A 17496-nucleotide genomic window follows, 5' to 3' on the forward strand; every position below is an offset into this window, starting at 1 on the left:
GGAGCTGGTCTAACCACTTGCTGCTGACAGAAGGGCTTTACTCCCCCATTCACGAATGTTTCTCCCTCCTTCCTCCCTTCCTTTTCCTCTTGTCTCTAAAACCTCATCTGTTCACAGGTTATGCTCACTACCAACCAATTTCTCCCTCAGTTTGTTTTTCAGTGGATTTAGAGGGTGTCTTGGTGTACAGTGTGAGGACTGGTGCTGGAGGGCTAGAGGACATGGAAAGTGGGAATAGTGGCTCTCCTGGCTTCAGCAAGCTCTTAGATGAGCTCAGCACATACTGCTTTACACAAACTGAGGGACACTGTGCACCCAGGGAATTGTTGCCCCTGCAGTTTGAATTGTGCAAAATGAGCCTTTCCACATGGTGTTTGTGTTCAAACGTTGCCGCCTTTTTGCTTCTGTCTGAGAATCCAAAAGGAAAATAAAAATGATCTGCACAATTGTTTTGGCCTAGAAATTCAAATGGGATAGTTAATAAAATAAATGTTAAAGGAGGAAGGGGGTTTTGTCTACCTGAACCTGAAGGATGAGAAGAAAATCAAACCAAAAACCTCCATTGTATTTTTCCACTTTCTTCAAGAATTTACAGGTGGAACTTGTAATTCCCCCATTGACCTAACTCATGAGAGTAAGTTTCTGTTCTTCAGATACAAAAAACTTATGTTTTTTTGATTGTGGATTAGGAAGAATGAACTTCTCTAAACTTTTCTAAAACTGAACTCAGCTCTTCTAAACTAGCTGAGTTCGTACCGGGATGTTCTTTCCCTGTAAGCTCCCTGTTCAAGGACAAGCAAAGCTGGAATTTGTGCTGTGTAGTTGTGCCTGCTTTTCTCATTCTTTAAGAACTTCCCAGTACAAAGCTGACATTGCTTTGTGCCCATAGCTGTAAAAATCCTACTAGTCCCTATTCAGTCATTAAACCATAGAAACCCGAGTTTGAAGGGGCAAAACAGCAGAGGTTTAGACATCCCATACTGGAGCAATAAAAAGTTCTGAGAAGACTGTCTTTAGTCCAGATGCAAATACAAAGAGTACAGTACCCAGTGTATCATGAAAACAGGACCTTGCACAAGAGGCATGTAACGAGTCGTTGGTTCTGCTTATTCCTGGGTGCAATTCAAAGAGCTGGTTTGCTCTGTAAAGTGTGGTTTGTCATGGAAGATGATGTCATTCACACCATGCTTGGGAGAGAGACTAAACATGATGCTTCTAGGGAAGGATCTAAGCCAGTCCAGTTTTGTACACAGTGAAGAAGTGACTTATTGTCAGAATTCAGCCTCATTTGTTCTCTATTTAATGATTTCCACTTTTTTCCTGTTAGGGTGGTGTCAGCCCTTTAACAGGTTAGATTTTTCATGCTGTTTCTCTGCCTAGCATTTGTAGGAGCCGAGAGTTTAATTTTATCAAGCTTGTTGCCTTCGGCTTGTGAGTCCTGGCAGCCCCCTGCTTTTTCCATTTCCCCGCTCCAGCTTCTCCAGTGCTCAGCACTAAACCAGCTGTAGCATCAGGATCTACTTAAAAACCTTCCAAGAGTCTTATGGATGTACATGCCACATTTTGGCTTGTTCAAATAACTTCTCAGTTACTTGTGATCACAGGGGTTTTGTAGCCCACCTTGAGGATCTGCACCCAGGTGTGCATCGTTGCCTCTGCTTTCCTGCAGCAGAAGCTTCAACTACTGAGTTTGATCCCGAATTCCTTGGACTTGTATGTTAAATGATTATAAACTACACTTAACTGTAAATCAATTCTTCCAGTTTGAACTAAGGTGTTTAACTCTCTTCTCTAGGCTCTGTTTTGGATATTATCAAGCACATCGTGGCCAAAGGAGAACACAAGACTGGTGTCCTGGATGAACCCTGTATAGCCACAATCCTTAAGGAGGTGCTGGAGGGACTGGACTACCTGCATAAAAATGGACAAATCCACAGGTATTTTACATTTTTCTCACCTTTGTCATAAAATGTTCTTGAAACAGAGTAGCTGAGCACACACAGTCTCATCCCACAACTCACCGTGAGGGCATGAAGAGAGGAAAGTAAAGGTGGGAGCTTAATCAAAGTGCAAAATTCAAATGTCTGTAGTCTATATACTACATCTGTATACCATGACTAGGCCAAATTTGGGTAAACTTTGGGATGTTGAAAGTTCTGACACAGAGAATCTCATTCCAAATATCAACAGCCAGCTGCAAAGTGTAGTTGTTGGAGCTGGAAAACTTCAACTGGTTTTGTTTCTTGCTGAGCTACAAATCACCATAAGCAGTGTTGAGCAGTTTAATAAGGAGCCCTTCAAGCCCTGATTTTTTTTTTTAAGGTTAACTGCAAGATCAACATAATGAAATTTGAATTTGAGTGATTTCATTAATTAAAGAAAATGGAAACAAAATGAATGGAAAAACTTCTTCTGTAGGCAAAGCCCAGTTAACTAATGGCCTGTGATTTGACAGATCACTGAAACATGAGGGTTTCTGTGCTGCTCTCTTGTTTGAGAGATACTTTTACATCATATTTTCCTCTCCCCCAGTGTCAAGGTGTGCAGTTCAGTAAGAGAAGATGCTAAGTCAGTCTATTCTGCGTTAAAAAGACTGAGATTTTCAATCCTAAATATGTGCTGAAAATAGAATATACTGCTTTTGGGTAATATTCACCACCCCAGCCACAGACTGCTGCTGGAACAGCCTCTTCTTTCTTGGGAATTTTGTGAGCTTGGCTGTCTTCTGGTACAATGCCATTACAAGCATTGCTGCTGCTGCTGTGCTGGAGTAAGTTTCTGTCCTCTTATAGCTGCACAAGAAGAGGTTACTTTTTGCCAAAATTCTATTTATTTAGAAAATCCAGTAAGTATTTATTTCATATTTATAATCAAATTGTCTGGCTTTTGTAGGTTATTTTGGGTTGAAAAAGAAAAAAAAAAATGGAACTAACTGAGGTGGAGTTTTTTCCCCTGAAAGAAGTGTCAAATTTCATTTTCCAATCTCCATTAAAATCCTTCAACAAGAACCGTTGTCTTCACTGAAGACAGTTTTGATTTCATAGCTGGTTGCTTAACTTCATTTTTTAGAGGTAATACTTCAGGCAGCTCTGGGAATTCACAGAAAAGTGATAAACCAACTTACTTGCCAAGTACTTGGTAACTTTTCACTGTGCCATAAGTAATTAATAGAACCGTGTTCATCTGTGACTCGCAGTTGGTTTGCTTGGCTGATTTAGTTTATCTTCTGGTCTACTGATATTGAAATATATGTGTTAAAGCAGCAGTAACCTGTTAAATTTCAGTTTTTCTGAAGGTATCACATAACGTTTTCTGTACTGAAAGAGTGGTGGTTCTCCATTTGGCTGGATTGGAAGAGAAACTAGGAAATGTGGTAAAGATTAGAGAGAATATGTTCATGTGTGTGGTGTGGGGTTTTTTTTACTGCTCTCAGCAAAAATACCATGTTCACAAAGTTCAAACTGCTTGGTCTGAAGAAAATGTGATTCACATTGAATCATTTGGAAGTGAACTGGACCAAACCTTCTGTGACCGTTCTCATCTTGCTGGTTGAAGCATTTTGCCCATATTTAGGGAACTTCAGCAAAGAAATCAGAGCTGTGTCATTGATGCAGCTCAAGGTTGTGGTTGTGCATCAACTGCTTTGCATGTGTTGCATCCCTGTATTTTGGGGCTGCTCCAAAAATTGTGTAGTATCCATGGAAAAGTGTTTGGATTACCTCATTGTGTTGGGCACAGTGGTCTGGGGAATTTGGAGAAGTGGGATACACAAGGAAAGTTGTGAGGTTTCCTGCCTGTGATGCAAAGGATGGGTTTTAAGTGTTGGCAGAAAGCGAGCTGACATGCCTTTGAGGGATGAAACACGTTTCCTTAATGGAGTTCGTCCTGCTGCGTTCCGTTTTATCCAGATGTGTGTGTGCTGCTGAGGAAAACACAGTTTAAAGATGTAGTGCAGATGGGACCTTTCCTCATCCATAGGAATATCTGTATGGTTTTCCCATTTTGCGTAATGCTAGGGGTCATAATACTGGTCGTGCCTGATGGGAAAGGCAGGTGGAAATCTTAAAGCCGTGCCAGAGATGCTCTGAGAGGAAGTGTTTAAAATAACTAAACTTCAGTCCCCTGGGTCAGCTTAAAGTATCTGGCTCCAAAGGAAACCACATCAGGTGATGGCTGAACTGCTGTATCGTGTCTGCAGTGTGGGGCAGCTGTGCTTGGGGTGAACTTGAGGCCAGGGCAAGATCAGCTGTGAAGGATCAAAATTGAAGGGCTTTGGCCAGACCTGGAAGATCCAACCCGAAGCAAGCAGCCGTCCAGCAGAGCAAAGTGTTCAGCTGGGTGCACTAAATATCCCATCTCTGTTCATATTACACCTAGGAGAAAACAACTTGATAAAATTAGAGACGTAGTATGAGTGAGTGACTGTAATTAGCTCATCCAAAGATGGACAGCCAGGCTGGTGGCAAAGCCTGAAGGATGAATATCAGGACCCAAATGTGATTTTGTGGGCGCTGCTGACCTGAAGTGGGGCCATAAATCATCGGTGAGATCAGAGAACATATGTCTGACAGCAGAGCTGCTTCATGCTTCTGAATTATTCATCATCTTAAAACGGGTAAATGAAGTTAACACGTGAAAAACTGGCTTAATGAAATTCTGCTGCTGAATCTTACTCTGCATAAGCCCGCCTTGAACTTAGTGCCACTTCCAATTAAGGTTTGGGGAACTGGGTTGGCATGGAAGTGTAAATCCCTGCTTTGGACAGGAGAGGAGTTTGACAGTATTCTCTAGAGGAGATTAGAAAGCCAAATATCTAGTGAAGGCTTAAATTATAATTCTTTTTTTGTTTACTTTCCTAATTAACAGCCAGAGCAAGTCCGAGACTTGAATAGGCACCATTGTTCAGCAACAAATGCTGAAGTCTCCCACATTTGCCCAAAGTGATGTTTTTTTTGCTTTCATCTTCCAAGGGCTGTTGGGAAGTGTCTTGAGGCCTTATGGGCAAGACAAAGGAGAAGGCAAAATCAGTTTTATTTTCATGAAACACTCTAAACCAAGGTGACGATTACAAATGATGCCCATCTTTCTCCAAAATCACCACTGCCTCCGTATTGCAGAGTTAACAACTCCCTGTCTTCCCTGCCATGTGCCCATCCCTGGCCATCTCTCCTGTGCCAGCTGCTGCTGCTGTCCCCATTGTGGCTTCCTGCATAGCACAGTGATCCCAATGCGGATTTGAAATCCCAGTGATCCGGCTCATGTTGAGTGAGTTAAGTACCTGGGCACCAGCCAGTGTGCTGAGGATGAGGGCCAGACTCGGAAGCCTTTGGATGAAGCTGTCCTGCAGGAATCTGCTCAGGCACTTCTTTTTTTATGGAAGTCAAGCAAGCCTGACGTGCTGTGAGGGGTCGCTGCCGGGCTAATCTTGTCTGGGTGACACTCAGGGTATGTTGTACCTCTTCCCCATTTGGACTCTGATTCCTCTGTGTATTTGGGGATTAGCAGGAGTTTGATGAATGACTTAGAAATAAAACTAAAGTAAAACCAACCCAAGAGGTTTTATTGCTTAAAAAGATTTATTGGAGGGAAGTTCAAGGCTTTTTCAGGTGGTGCTCCGTATGGCGGGCTGACAAATGAATCATGCTGATTAACTGTTACAAGGTCTCTCTGTCTTTCTCCCTATTTTTATCTCAGAGCTTATCTTCTGTTCATGATTAGCTGTTGTGTAACTGAATATTTTAGTTAGTCCAGGTGAAATGATACGCTGCTCAAATATAACCAGATTCTCCTATTGCAGCACAATAAATGTGATACTTGCTTGCTTTTTTTGTATAAACAAAAAAGCCTGGAAAGTGGTTTAGAATTGCATGCACTTGAAATATTGGCATGGCAGCAGTCCAACTATTACTTTGTTCACTGCTCTACTTCTTACAGGGTGAGAGGTGCAGAAGCACATTTGATCTGCTGAGTTAGATCAACCTGTGCTGCCATACAGAATGTTTGGGGGTTTTTTGGTGTCTTTTGAAAATCAAGAGTGTGGGCAGCAGGGTGCTGGGGCAGCTGTTTGAATGTTGCTTTGAAGGAGACCCTGGAAAGAATATTCTTGCTGTGCTTCTATGCCAACTATATTCACTTATTTTTTGGACCTTAGGATGGTTTTGACAGAGGATCAAAGTTTGTTTGCCTCTTTACCTATATTAAGAGTAAATAACTTCTGAAAAAAGGAGGTGAGCACATCACCAAGACTTGTGTGTGGGCTTTTGCGAGAGTGCTGCTCCAGTAGCGGGTTTTGTATTTAAGATGAAGGAGCTGATGGATATATTTGGGGAGAACTTGGCTGTCCTACAGGATTCAAGCTTAATTTTCATGTAGCTGATTAATGCATTGATAGCTGTGCTGGCAGGTCTTGTGGTTAAACTGGATTCCAGTATGCCTCTGATTATTTTGATGACTGAAATACTGTACTTTTTTGTTTCTGTAGCAATACTGTGGGAGAACTTCAAGCCCTTCTCTTCACAGTGCTGTAATCTTACTTTGGGGAGTGCATTTTGGAAGTGAAGTTTGGTAGGGGAGGAATGGATAATGGGTGGAGCCTTTCCACCTCTAATTGCCAGTTTGATTTTAAGTCAGGACACTGGTAATTTGAAAGTTGGCTATTGCTCAGCTGTGGGAAGTGGAATTTTCTTATTCAGAGAGGTGTACTTTGGTCTCTTCTTTTATAGTATGGTAGGGGTAGAAATAACCCCTAGAGGTGGTAGTTAATATAAATTTTAGAGCTTTAATTTGTAAATAGTTCAGTAGTCATAGAAATGTTACTCTTGGCTGTTTCAGTGGGAAGGAGGACAAGATGCAGCTCTGGGTTGTACTGGGTGATTTGTTCCCCCAACAAACACCTTGCTGTGCAGTGTCAAGGGCACAAGGACCACCAAATCCTACTCTCTGTACAGTCAGACGGGGGTGTATTGTGGTGGTTTGGCAAACCAACATGTTCTCCTGGTGGTTATTTCTTCCACTGCATCATCCAGAAATTCATTGTTCAGAAAAAAAAACCACAAAAAAACCCCACTGTGGTTGCGGAGAGAAAATACGAACCAGATGTAAATCCCAAATCTGCAGACAGCCAGAAACAATAACTCCTGTGGAGACAGTTTTCCTCAAAGTGGATAAAGAACAATCTCTTCTCTGAAGCCTAAAAACCTGGGATTTAAACCTCTGCTGGTAAATATTGTTGCTGCTCAGATCACAGGGGTGCTGGGGGCCCTGCAGCAGCTCCAGGGGACTCTGTGTTCGGAGGGTGATGTCTGGAGGTGTGGCTGTTGCAATCAGATGTTTGCCCCCATGTTTTCTCCTCACACCCAGGTGCTGCCTCTGAACTTTGTCACTCAATGTCCTGCACTTACTCAAAGTAACTTCAGTGTAGTCCAGGGGAAAACCTACTTTTGGTAGAACGCCTGTGCATCACATTAGAAGGAGGGGAAGGTTTTAGGTTTTTCCCTCTGCTGCATGGAGATGTGAAGTGGGAAGAGTACCATGAAAAGCAGGAGATAGAGGTTGGGGTGATCTCCAAAAGCAGTGACAGGTTTTGATCAGTGATCCATGACTGAGTTGCACACTCAACTAATGTAGTTTCCAGCAGTTCTTGAATTGTCAGGAGCATTTGAAATCGATGTGTTTCTAGGGAGAATAGTCATCCACTGTCTGCAGCATTAAATGTATCAGGTGAAAATGTAACAGATTCTTTTAGCTTTCTACTCTGCAGAAACCAAGTGCCCTTCACACGTGTGTACAACAGTGTTTGTGACATCTGTCTCATGTCACTGCATTTATCTGGTGTGGATTACTGGGACGAGATTCTCTGGTATAGGCTCTTGCAGCATCTACCCAGCAGCAGAGTGACTGTTTAAATAATCATGTTCATCTTTTCCACTGTGATATATGAAGTAAATAACTCCCTTCAAAAAGGTGGCTTTGGGTATTGTCCCCTAGTATAATGCAGCAGATTTTCTGGCCTTTACAGATCCTAAAAGAAGTTTTTTTGGAGATGCCTTAAGCATTTATTCAGACTACTTCATGTCTTCTGCTAAAGCATGAGAAAAAAGGGTCACTTGCTAAATTTGTGTGGTAACATATTAAGCTCTTGAAAATTTTGTAAGGTTACATCAGAAGTTATTTTTGTATGTTTACTAAATCAAATTATATCCTGCCTAGTAGAGTTCTAATAAAACTTTGATATTAAAAAGTAAAGTTAATACTTTAAAAAAAAAAAAAGTGAGACAAAACCCACACACATTTAGGACAACAAATAGGGAACTGCCACAGAGAAATCTATCACTTAGTGGTAGCCTGGAAAGCATCACCAAGTGAGACTGGGAGTTGAGAGAGCACTGTTTCGTTGTACATATACCAAATTTTATAACTGCTTTCTCCATTTTATAGGAATTACTGGATGAAATACGGAGATCTCTCTTCTTCCTATGCTGGTCATGCTTAAAACTGTTGTTTCCTAGATTTTGGAGGAGGAAGTTGAGCTGACAGTGCTCTGGGTGTCTCGAATTTCTCCTCCTGTGTTACGTTGCAGACATGGCTGCGCGGGAGCTGTGGGTGGCTTTGTAGATAGGGACGGCTCTTGGCTGCATAGGGGAATGCCTTGGACCTTGTGTGTGTATAGATATACATACTGCTTCCCCAGAAGAGAGGTGCTTTTTGCCTTTTGGAAATTAAGACCTTTTTAAGCCACCCTATATAAATTTTTTGGGCCTTATTTTATCCAGATTGGTTCTGTCTTTATTGGAATGACCTTTCCTCTTTCCATCGTGGCAGGGAGATGTGCGAATCACTGATATTCCCATTTCTTCTGCTACCTGATGCATCTTGTACTCAAACTGGGGTGATCTACGTGTGGTAATTTCTGGGAAATTCCTCTTTCTGAGGACACTAGGAACATGTTATAACACGCAGGAGATACTGCAGCATGGTGACGTGCATCACTGGTACTGCCATGCGGAGCAAACCTGCCTCTTTGCACGTTAAATCATTCGACATGAAATATTGAAACAAGACCACGTTATAACTTGACTGTTTTCCTCTGTTACCAATGACTAAGCCAGGGTGTCCCAAAAATATCTGGGCCTCCAGGGGTAGGAACAGACCTTGTGACTCCACAGCTTGCAATGTGTGTGTTGCTTTTCATGCTGCAGCTGTTAAAGGGTCTTTGTGCCTTGTCCCCAGTGCAGTCCTTAGGAAGTAGGATCAGGAAATGGAAGGCCTGAATAGATGAATTTGTGGAAGAAATACTGGTACATTTTTAGCTGCTGTTCAGTGGTATGAAAACTTGATTTTAAAGCCTGCTGGGCAGGGTCCTTTCCTTATACAAGAGAAAAAACCCTGAAGTTCTGACAGACTCGGGGAAACTTTAAAAGCAGTGTGTGAAGTTGGAGATACAGCTTCTCTCTTGCATTGACTGCTGAAGGGTGTCAGAAGCCCTGGTTGATTGGCAAATCCTCGTTGTCATGAGCTGCTGTTACAGCAGTGACATGCATTGGGGTGAATGTGTGAAGCAACAGAGTCTTTTGCTGGAGGAAGAAGTGGGGCTGTGAAGGTTGGTGTGATTAGATCATCTCCATGTTGGGAGGTAGGGCTAAATCCAGTGTTTGTAGCACTTTATTTTCTAGCTTAAGGAGCTGATCTGTCTGAAAACTGTTTTTTAAGGTTTTGAATTTAGCTGGAGCAACTTCCCCACGGTGATGTGCAGGTGAAGTTACTTGAGCACTGATGCTGGGCTGGCTTGGTGATGGATGGGCGGTGGAGTCCAAGGCAGACAGGATCTGTCCTTGAACTGCACCACCCTTTAACCCTCGTTAGGCTGTAACCACGTGGGAAGAGAAGGAATTAAAGAGAGTGCGAAAACATCAAAGGCAGAGTTGGCACAGGAGTGAAAAGTGTAAGTTGGGCGTAATTTGCCGAGATAAAGGGAAGTTGCAGAGGCTGCGATAACAGTGACAGACAGGGACACGGTGAGGGATGTGACACTTCATAACAGAGACTCACACTGGGTTAGCCCAAGGTCTGCAACTCATTCTGTACTACCTCAGCATCTTCCCAGCCCCTGGAGCTGTTCAGTCAAGGAGGATGACGGTGAATTTCAGGCAGATCTCCTGCAGCTTTCCTTAGTGAGTCGTCCCTTGTCTGAGCTGACACAGCGACTTAACCTAAAAGAAATCCAATTCATGTTGTGGTTTCTTGGGCCCCAAACCCTCTACTTAAAGCAGCATTGGAGGGCAAAAAATCAACAGGGATTGTACCGAGAAAGTGTATCGTGGAGCCTCTTGAAAGGTGTTTTATGATTTAGCTACAATAAAGTGCAATGGGAGATTAATTTCTCATATAGCCCTCACTGGGGTTTCTGTTTGCCTATGCCAAGAGAAAGGATGGAGTTATCTCTCCCAAGAGGTCTCTTCACTACACTCAGAGTGATCTGCCTGGATCTTAAGGTAGGGCACAGAGAAAACAAGTACTTGATGTACTCTTACAGCTCGTTTTGATGGATGCTGACAGTCCTTTCCATTGGGCTTTGTCTACACATGACTGTGACAGACTGTGGCTTTGCAAACAGTCACTTCTACCTGCCAAAGCCTTGCTTCACACTGCTTAAAAACACAAAAAGAACCTTTTTAATTCCTGGTTACATTGGATTATTCATCTAACTTTCTCCAGCCGTTAAAATGACAGTTAAAAAGCTTTTAAGTGTTCTGAAGTCGTGCCTTTAAAAATGCCTGTCTCGTTTGAGCCCTCGGGTAAATCATGAGTTGCCTTGTGCTGCTGGCATTGAGTTCCTACACCGAGGCCCTGGTCTTTCAGCACTGCCCAGCAGCTGACAGAGCAGCTCGGAGAGGAGGGAAGCAGCAGTCGCTGTGCTTCCCTGATCCTGAGCAATAAAGCGTGTCCCTGGGCTGGTCCCCCGCTGTAATTTATGGCAGCCTGGCTGCTGCCGCGGGGCCCGGCTGCCAGTGGCCACGAGGGCCTGCTGAGAGGGCTGTGGATGAGCAGGGATGAAGCAAGCTGTGGACTTGGCCCTCTCCTCCCTCTGCTTATGCCTGGCTCAGCAGGGAGGCTGGAGAGGAGTATGGAGGCTGCTCTGCCAGCTCTCTGCCATTGGAAAATCTTCAAGCTTTGGGAGATGTTCCTGAGGCCGGCTCTGCAGTCAAGTACAGCACAGTAATAGGCAGCAATTGCACCTCACCCAAGAGTTTGGGATTTAAAGCTCAACTCTGAGCTTCACATGAAAATATTAGTGCACACAGCTTTCCTGAGCAGGAGCAGGGGCATATTAATGTGTACAGCACTTCCAGCGTTGTCTTGAATGCCTTCTCCTGTGTTGTACTGAACTTACTGGCATTTGAGGGTGTAAAAATACTGATCTGCCTGCACGCTCCAAGCCTAGTTTACATTTGGCAGCTCTAAATGGTAAAGCTCTTGCATGTCACCAGCTTTTTATATCTTGGCTTATAAGGCAAAGGGAAGAGGTGACACAGGTAATAGCATATCATTGAAGGGAGAGGAATGTTTCATGGTAGAGAGAGTATAGTGCTCATTTGGTGTATAATGTCACAGATTGCTTCATATTTAACTGTATGTAGAGATATTGTCCAGGGAGCATTTTCTGCATGACTCAGAACAACATCAGCTCCAGCAATTGGTTGCATTCAGCATAAATATTTTGAGTTCTTCATTACCATTAACAGAAAATAGTAATTGTTGCATCTTGCACCTTCTCTTTTTTTAAATGAAACTTGGCAGGACCAACCACTCCTTCCTCATGCCAAATTATGCACTGTGGAGCTCAGTCCATGAAATTTTATTGTTGCAGTTGATGTAAATTGCATCTAATGGGCAGATGACTCACGGCTGTGCTGACATCCAGCTTTGCATCCTAAAGGCACATGCCAGCAGGTTGGAAGCATAGGCAGAGCAAATAGGGCTTACCTCTGTTTCCCCTTTCCTGGGATAGTTTTCTTCCCAGTGCTGGCCTGCAGAGCTCCTGGGATGCCACTCTTTGCTCAGGTCCCTTGTATTGTGGCTGCAGTGGCCTTAACAAAGCATCCTTAGCAAGCACTGTATGTTGGTGCCAAGGATTGAGGGCTATGGGTGAGGGCAGATCTGACCATTAAGCAGAATTTCAAGGACTTGTGTAGGTTTTTTTGTAGCGGGAACAAGCCATCAGGATACAGTTCCTGTAGTTCCCCCCCCCGCCCTACTAAAAAATAATTTGTGGGGGATGTGGGAACACAGCACTCAAAACTGGGGACCATCATCTCATTGCCTTCCTGTGCTCCCAAGCCTCCTGTAGCTGGAAGCGTGGTTGTAATTTTGTTGTCAGGATCAGATTTGGTTATACAGCACATGATGCCTATGGCCCAGCCCCACCCTGAAGGCATTAATGTGATGTAACTGGTACATTAGTGGGAAGCTAAACCAGTTTGGGATGCAGATGAGGAGGGATTTCTGCCCTGCTGCAAAACCTCTCAAGGCTGATGTGGAGAATCCAGCTTTGCGCTGGAGCAAGTCCAAACCCCTCTTCCCACTCAGGTTGTGAAGTACAAGGTAAATAAAAACATAATTGTTATTTTGTGGAAGGGCTTCTGAAGGCTTTAGAAGAAGGGAAGGTGACAGCTACAGAGCGGGAATGTCCCGAACTACTGTAGCATTTGTTAAGCTACCAACAAGAAAGTTTACTCCATCCTTCTGTAACTTCATTTAAAATGTGGTATAATTACTGTTTATGCTAAAGCCTAAAGCTGCTTCCTGTTTCCAATGTAGTAATTGTGCCAGAGGCACACCATTTATTCCCAGTGTATCAGCCCAGGATATGGTCATTACCACATTAATAGGAAGTACCTTCAAATTGTTATACTTGGCAATAACTGTATCCTGGAGTAACAAACTTCTCGCCATTCAGTGTGTGAGTTTATAAGCATCTCCTGAGGAGAATAAACAGGAAAGCACTTACCCTCTCTCCCCTGCCCTGTTGCTTTAAATGCAATTAATTAATCTTAAAGATTATTTCAGAGGAGTACCTACTTTGAAGACACTGCCAGTGCGCCAGTATATGCTAAGAAAAGGGGTTTGTGCTCTCCCAGTGTTCTGGTGTTATGTATAGGCTGGGGTGAGGAATGGGAAAGCTGGAAGTTGCCTCTATGGTACAGTAACTCCAAAATGGAGTTGGTGTCCCCAAACATCTAGGTGCCCCACCAGTTTTGCTGCTCCAGGGTGGAGTGCACCAGTCTGGGGTGAGTAATGGCCTTTGCAGAGGGCTGGTCACTGTGAGGAAATGCCACATGAAGTGGTGATTTAATTCTGCAGCTTGACTTGGGTATTTTGCAGTGGCAGTTTCGGCCTCCTGGATTTGGAACTGTGGCAATGACTTGTTTTAATTTTTTGAACCAGCTTTAACCATCGTATTTACCAACTTTTGTTTCCAACAAGAAAATATGTAAATTTTAATTAATCCAAGCTGAAGTTAAAAAGAAAACAAGCCTCTACATTTGTGGGGGAGGTTAAGGGACTGGAGTACTTTGGCTCTTTTTTCCCATGGGATTCAATCTGAGTGCTTGTTTCACTACTTTTTGCATTCTAAGCCAGTCCAGCTTGCTCTGTTGTGGTGGGATGGTTTGGTGGTATTGAATGTGTCCTTTTTTCTGGCCACTGTTGCTACACCAGTGAAGGCCAATTGATTTTTTTTTTCCCCTCATCCTTAGTTTTGCTTAAAAATTTCCCTGGCACTTCCTTCACAGCTGAGTATGGTCTGCTCTGGGGGCTGAGCGAGCCACACGTGCTGTCGTGCCAGAGGGGAGGTTTGGAAAGGCCCTACAATACCGCATGGCCCAGCTTACTGGGGAAATGCTCCAGCATCCTGGGCTGCCCTGGAGTACAGATGGAAAAGGAAATTACTCTTACTCCAGTAAGAGAAATTATAACTTCAGCAGGCAACCTCAGTGCATCCTATTCCTTTCCCTATAACCTGGAACTGGCAGGCAGCTCTGAAAGGGCCTTGTACATCCTGGCTGTTGCAGGAGAATCAGCTGTGGATAAACATTTCCAGTAGGATTGGAGAGTTTCCTGAGCACCCTGTGTTCCCTCTGAATTAGTGCTGGTGCGCAGGGGGATTCCTGGAGATGGCTGTGCCTGTGCCAAGCACATTTCACACCGTGTGAGCCAGTTCCTTACCTAGGAAGCAGCAGACTTGGGCACTGCACTCCAGTGTCCCCACATGCTCACGCTGTTGGATCCCAGAGGCATCATCTGCCTAACTATTGGCAGGGAGCTTTTCCATTCCTCCCTGTTACGGACTGTGAACGCTTTGTGGGAGTGCAGGGGTCAGTCAGGTTTGGATCTCTCACGGCAATTAGCTCTACAGCTCCAGTTGTATTGGATTTTGCCAGAGGATGCTAAGGGGGGGGAACATAGCTACATGCTTAATTGGGTATTTAATCACCTCAGGGCCTGCATCTCTTTAAGAGTCTCCATGCAGTGCTGATGCTGTCTGGTCTCCAATTGCTGCAGCCATTAATTGCAGGAAGAGAACAAAATAGTGCTCCTTGGAGGGCAAGTCAGCTCCTCAATTCTGTCATGTTATATAACTTCAGAGTTTCCATATAGATCTATCCAGCTGCTAGCAGAAGGTGTACATTTGGCAGGACTTGGAATACTTGTTTGAAGGGTCAAGGTGCTGTCAGCTGCAGTTTGGTGTTCATCTTCAGTGGGACTGTCTTATGGTCTATTTTGTTCCACTGTATGCTGGGGGAAAGCTTTGCCATGCCAATATCCTAGACTGGGTATTGGGAAGAGTGTGATAAATGCTAATGCTGGAGAGGATGTGTTTAAAATTATCCTGGCCTGGAACTGGCAGTGGCCCAGCCTCCTCTTGAGAAGAGCAAAGCCAGGAAGGAGCTGATTTCCAGGGCCTGACCGGGCCTCTTTGGCCAGACCATCAAGCCAGTTCTGTTCTCATGATGCACAAGGGAGGAGGGAAAAAATAGCTTTTGACTTTTTTCTCTGTGTGAAATGATTTGGAATAGTTGTCAAAGGCAGTGGAGGGAAAATTTGCTTGTTTTGGTGTTGTTTTCCTCTTTTTGCTCCGGGTCTGTGTCGGTTCCTGGGCAGCAGCAGCAGTGCTGGTGAACCCAAATGTCAACTATAAAGGTGCTTCTTTTGGCTTGGTGGGGGGAGCAGCTCATGAAAACAAACTGGAAAACTTCAAAGTGTTTGGAGTGAATGTAGCATTCCCTCAAAGACGGAGAACTGCTGCTGTAAACCTAAAAACTTAGAGCTTTTTTTTGTCTAGGAAGAGGGCAGTACAAAACTTTCATAGCACGTGCTGGATGTTCTTGTGTGTTCATTGACTTTGGTAAAAAAAATTCAAGGAGACTTTTTCACTAAAGCTGAGGCTTCACAGGGCAGGTGAGTGACCCCACTTTCCCATTCTCACCATCTCTCTTGTACCAGCTCTGCTCACCTGACCGTTGGTATTGAGGTTCTGTTCATTAAGCCACAAACAAAGGTTTTTCTTTTGTCTGTATTTTCACCAGTGTGTGAGGCTAAACTGATTTCCTAAGGCAGCATGTGAACTCCTCCAGGGCAGGAGAGGAGCAAGACATGGGGCTGGGGGTAGAACAAGGTACATTCAGCAGGAGATCAACTCATTGTCTCTTGAAGTTGCTCCTGCTGAAGGGATGCATGAGGATCAGATCAGTGCTAGATTCTGTTTTCACATTGTTAGCTAAGTTTAAAAACCTGGGACAAACCACTTTCCTTGCATTTTTAAGGGTGCCTTCTGCTAAGTTGTAATTTTATTTTTTTTTCTGTACATAGTACCTGAAATGCTACTAGCTATAAATCATACAAATACTACTTAGTGTCTGTCTATGAAGTTACAATTGATGTTAAGCCCCTACTATTTCTGCATGATTAGAAGCAGGAGGTGCTAACGCAAGAAACAAAACATAAGAAATAATAACTGTTTTGTGTATTTTTGTTGGTTGAAGGAAATATTTAATGGCTTCCACTTATTGTTGCTCTATCTTTCTGCAGGGATGTGAAAGCAGGAAATATTCTTCTTGGAGAAGATGGCTCAGTGCAAATTGCAGGTAACTTTCCTGGTAGCTTTGAGTAAACTTTAGGCATAACTGCATATCCAAAGAAATTATTTAATGATCAAGGAGAAATCTACAAAAAATTGTTAGCCTCAAAAAGCCCCACAGTTCTTAAAACAAACAAACAAAAACAACAGCACCAAAACCCCCAACAATAAACAAACCACAAACCAAAACAAGAAACCGAACCAGAATTTATTACATCTTGTTATCTTAAAATACTCTTATTTGGAACAATGACAATAAACAGGGATAAATCATTTGACTGTCAAGTGCTCAGAATCAATAGATCAGATAAAATTCTTGGCATAAGCTAGTCAGATTTTTAACTCAGCAGATTTATAGGCTTGGAAGTGGAGTGCACAGACCTCACTGATTTATCATCAGTGTGTAAGGTGGTTTTCCAAAGGACTGTGGCAAAGGGTGGATTGATTTATCAGAAGGAAATGGGTGTATCTGATAGTAAAGGTCCCTTACAACTTTGCCTTATAGAAAGAGCTGCTGATCAAACTGCTCATGTGGATGTTCCCTGGTCTGCTCCACTTGAACTGGGTGGCAGAGGGGCTATTTAACTGGCTGCCCTGACCCAGCCCAACCTGGAGTGAGCTGGAAGTCTTGGGAGCAGTCATACAAGCTTAGGAATAGGGTAGGGAAAACTGTAAAGACAGTTACTTTAGCTAATACAGGTCTGCCTGGAGTTGTGTGTTGTAGTCAGGGCTGTCATGAGCTGCAGCAACACAGGTGTACTGGAAACAGTCCTTGGTGTGGGTGGACAGTGTGTCTGTGGAAAAGGGGTGTGCCTCCCCCCCAACCCCCCTCTGATATTTTCTTTCATACATGTTCCTACAGACTTCACTCTTCTTTCCAGAAACCAAGAATTACACCCCATCCTTGGAAACATTCAAGGCCAGGTTGGACGGGGCTCTGAGCAGCCAGTTCTGGTTGAAGGTGTCCCCGCTTGCTGCAGGGGGTTGGACTAGGTGACATTTAAATGTCCCTTTTAGCCCGAACTAGGCTGTGATTTTGTGATTATTAGCATTGCAGGCTATTAAGTAAGACAAGATTTTTGGAGAGTACATTTAGAGCCTGTGATATTTGTTTTTCCTCCTCTTCCCAGGGTGCTGTTTTCTTCTACTGAGTATGATTCTTCTCCAACTGTCCTTTCTCTCAGGACTCCATTCTTTCTGTGGGTCTCGCAGTGCTTTTCCAGTCCCTGTGCCACTTTTAGCTGGAGGGCAGAGCTCGTGCCTGGTCCTGCCATCTTGGCAAACATCCTTGTAAATGTTTAACATTTTCAATCCCGTATTTAATTGGGAAGAGACGGATCTGTGGCTGATAAGGTCTCTTC

General features: G+C 43.6%; 1 protein-coding gene across 2 annotated transcripts in view; it reads left to right on the plus strand.

Moving 5' to 3' along the window:
• The window catches only part of OXSR1 (oxidative stress responsive kinase 1), a 90702-nt gene that overhangs the window by 39275 nt on the left and 33931 nt on the right, over positions 1 to 17496 (plus strand). For both annotated transcript variants that reach the window (XM_027695477.1, XM_027695478.1), the window contains exons 4-5: positions 1796 to 1937; positions 16087 to 16142. In XM_027695477.1, coding sequence (XP_027551278.1) covers positions 1796 to 1937; positions 16087 to 16142 — 198 coding nt within the window. The remainder of the gene's footprint in view (positions 1 to 1795; positions 1938 to 16086; positions 16143 to 17496) is intronic.

Source organism: Neopelma chrysocephalum, unplaced genomic scaffold (assembly GCF_003984885.1).
Source record: "Neopelma chrysocephalum unplaced genomic scaffold, ASM398488v2 Primary Assembly neopelma1_101, whole genome shotgun sequence".
Classification (NCBI taxonomy): domain Eukaryota; kingdom Metazoa; phylum Chordata; class Aves; order Passeriformes; family Pipridae; genus Neopelma; species Neopelma chrysocephalum.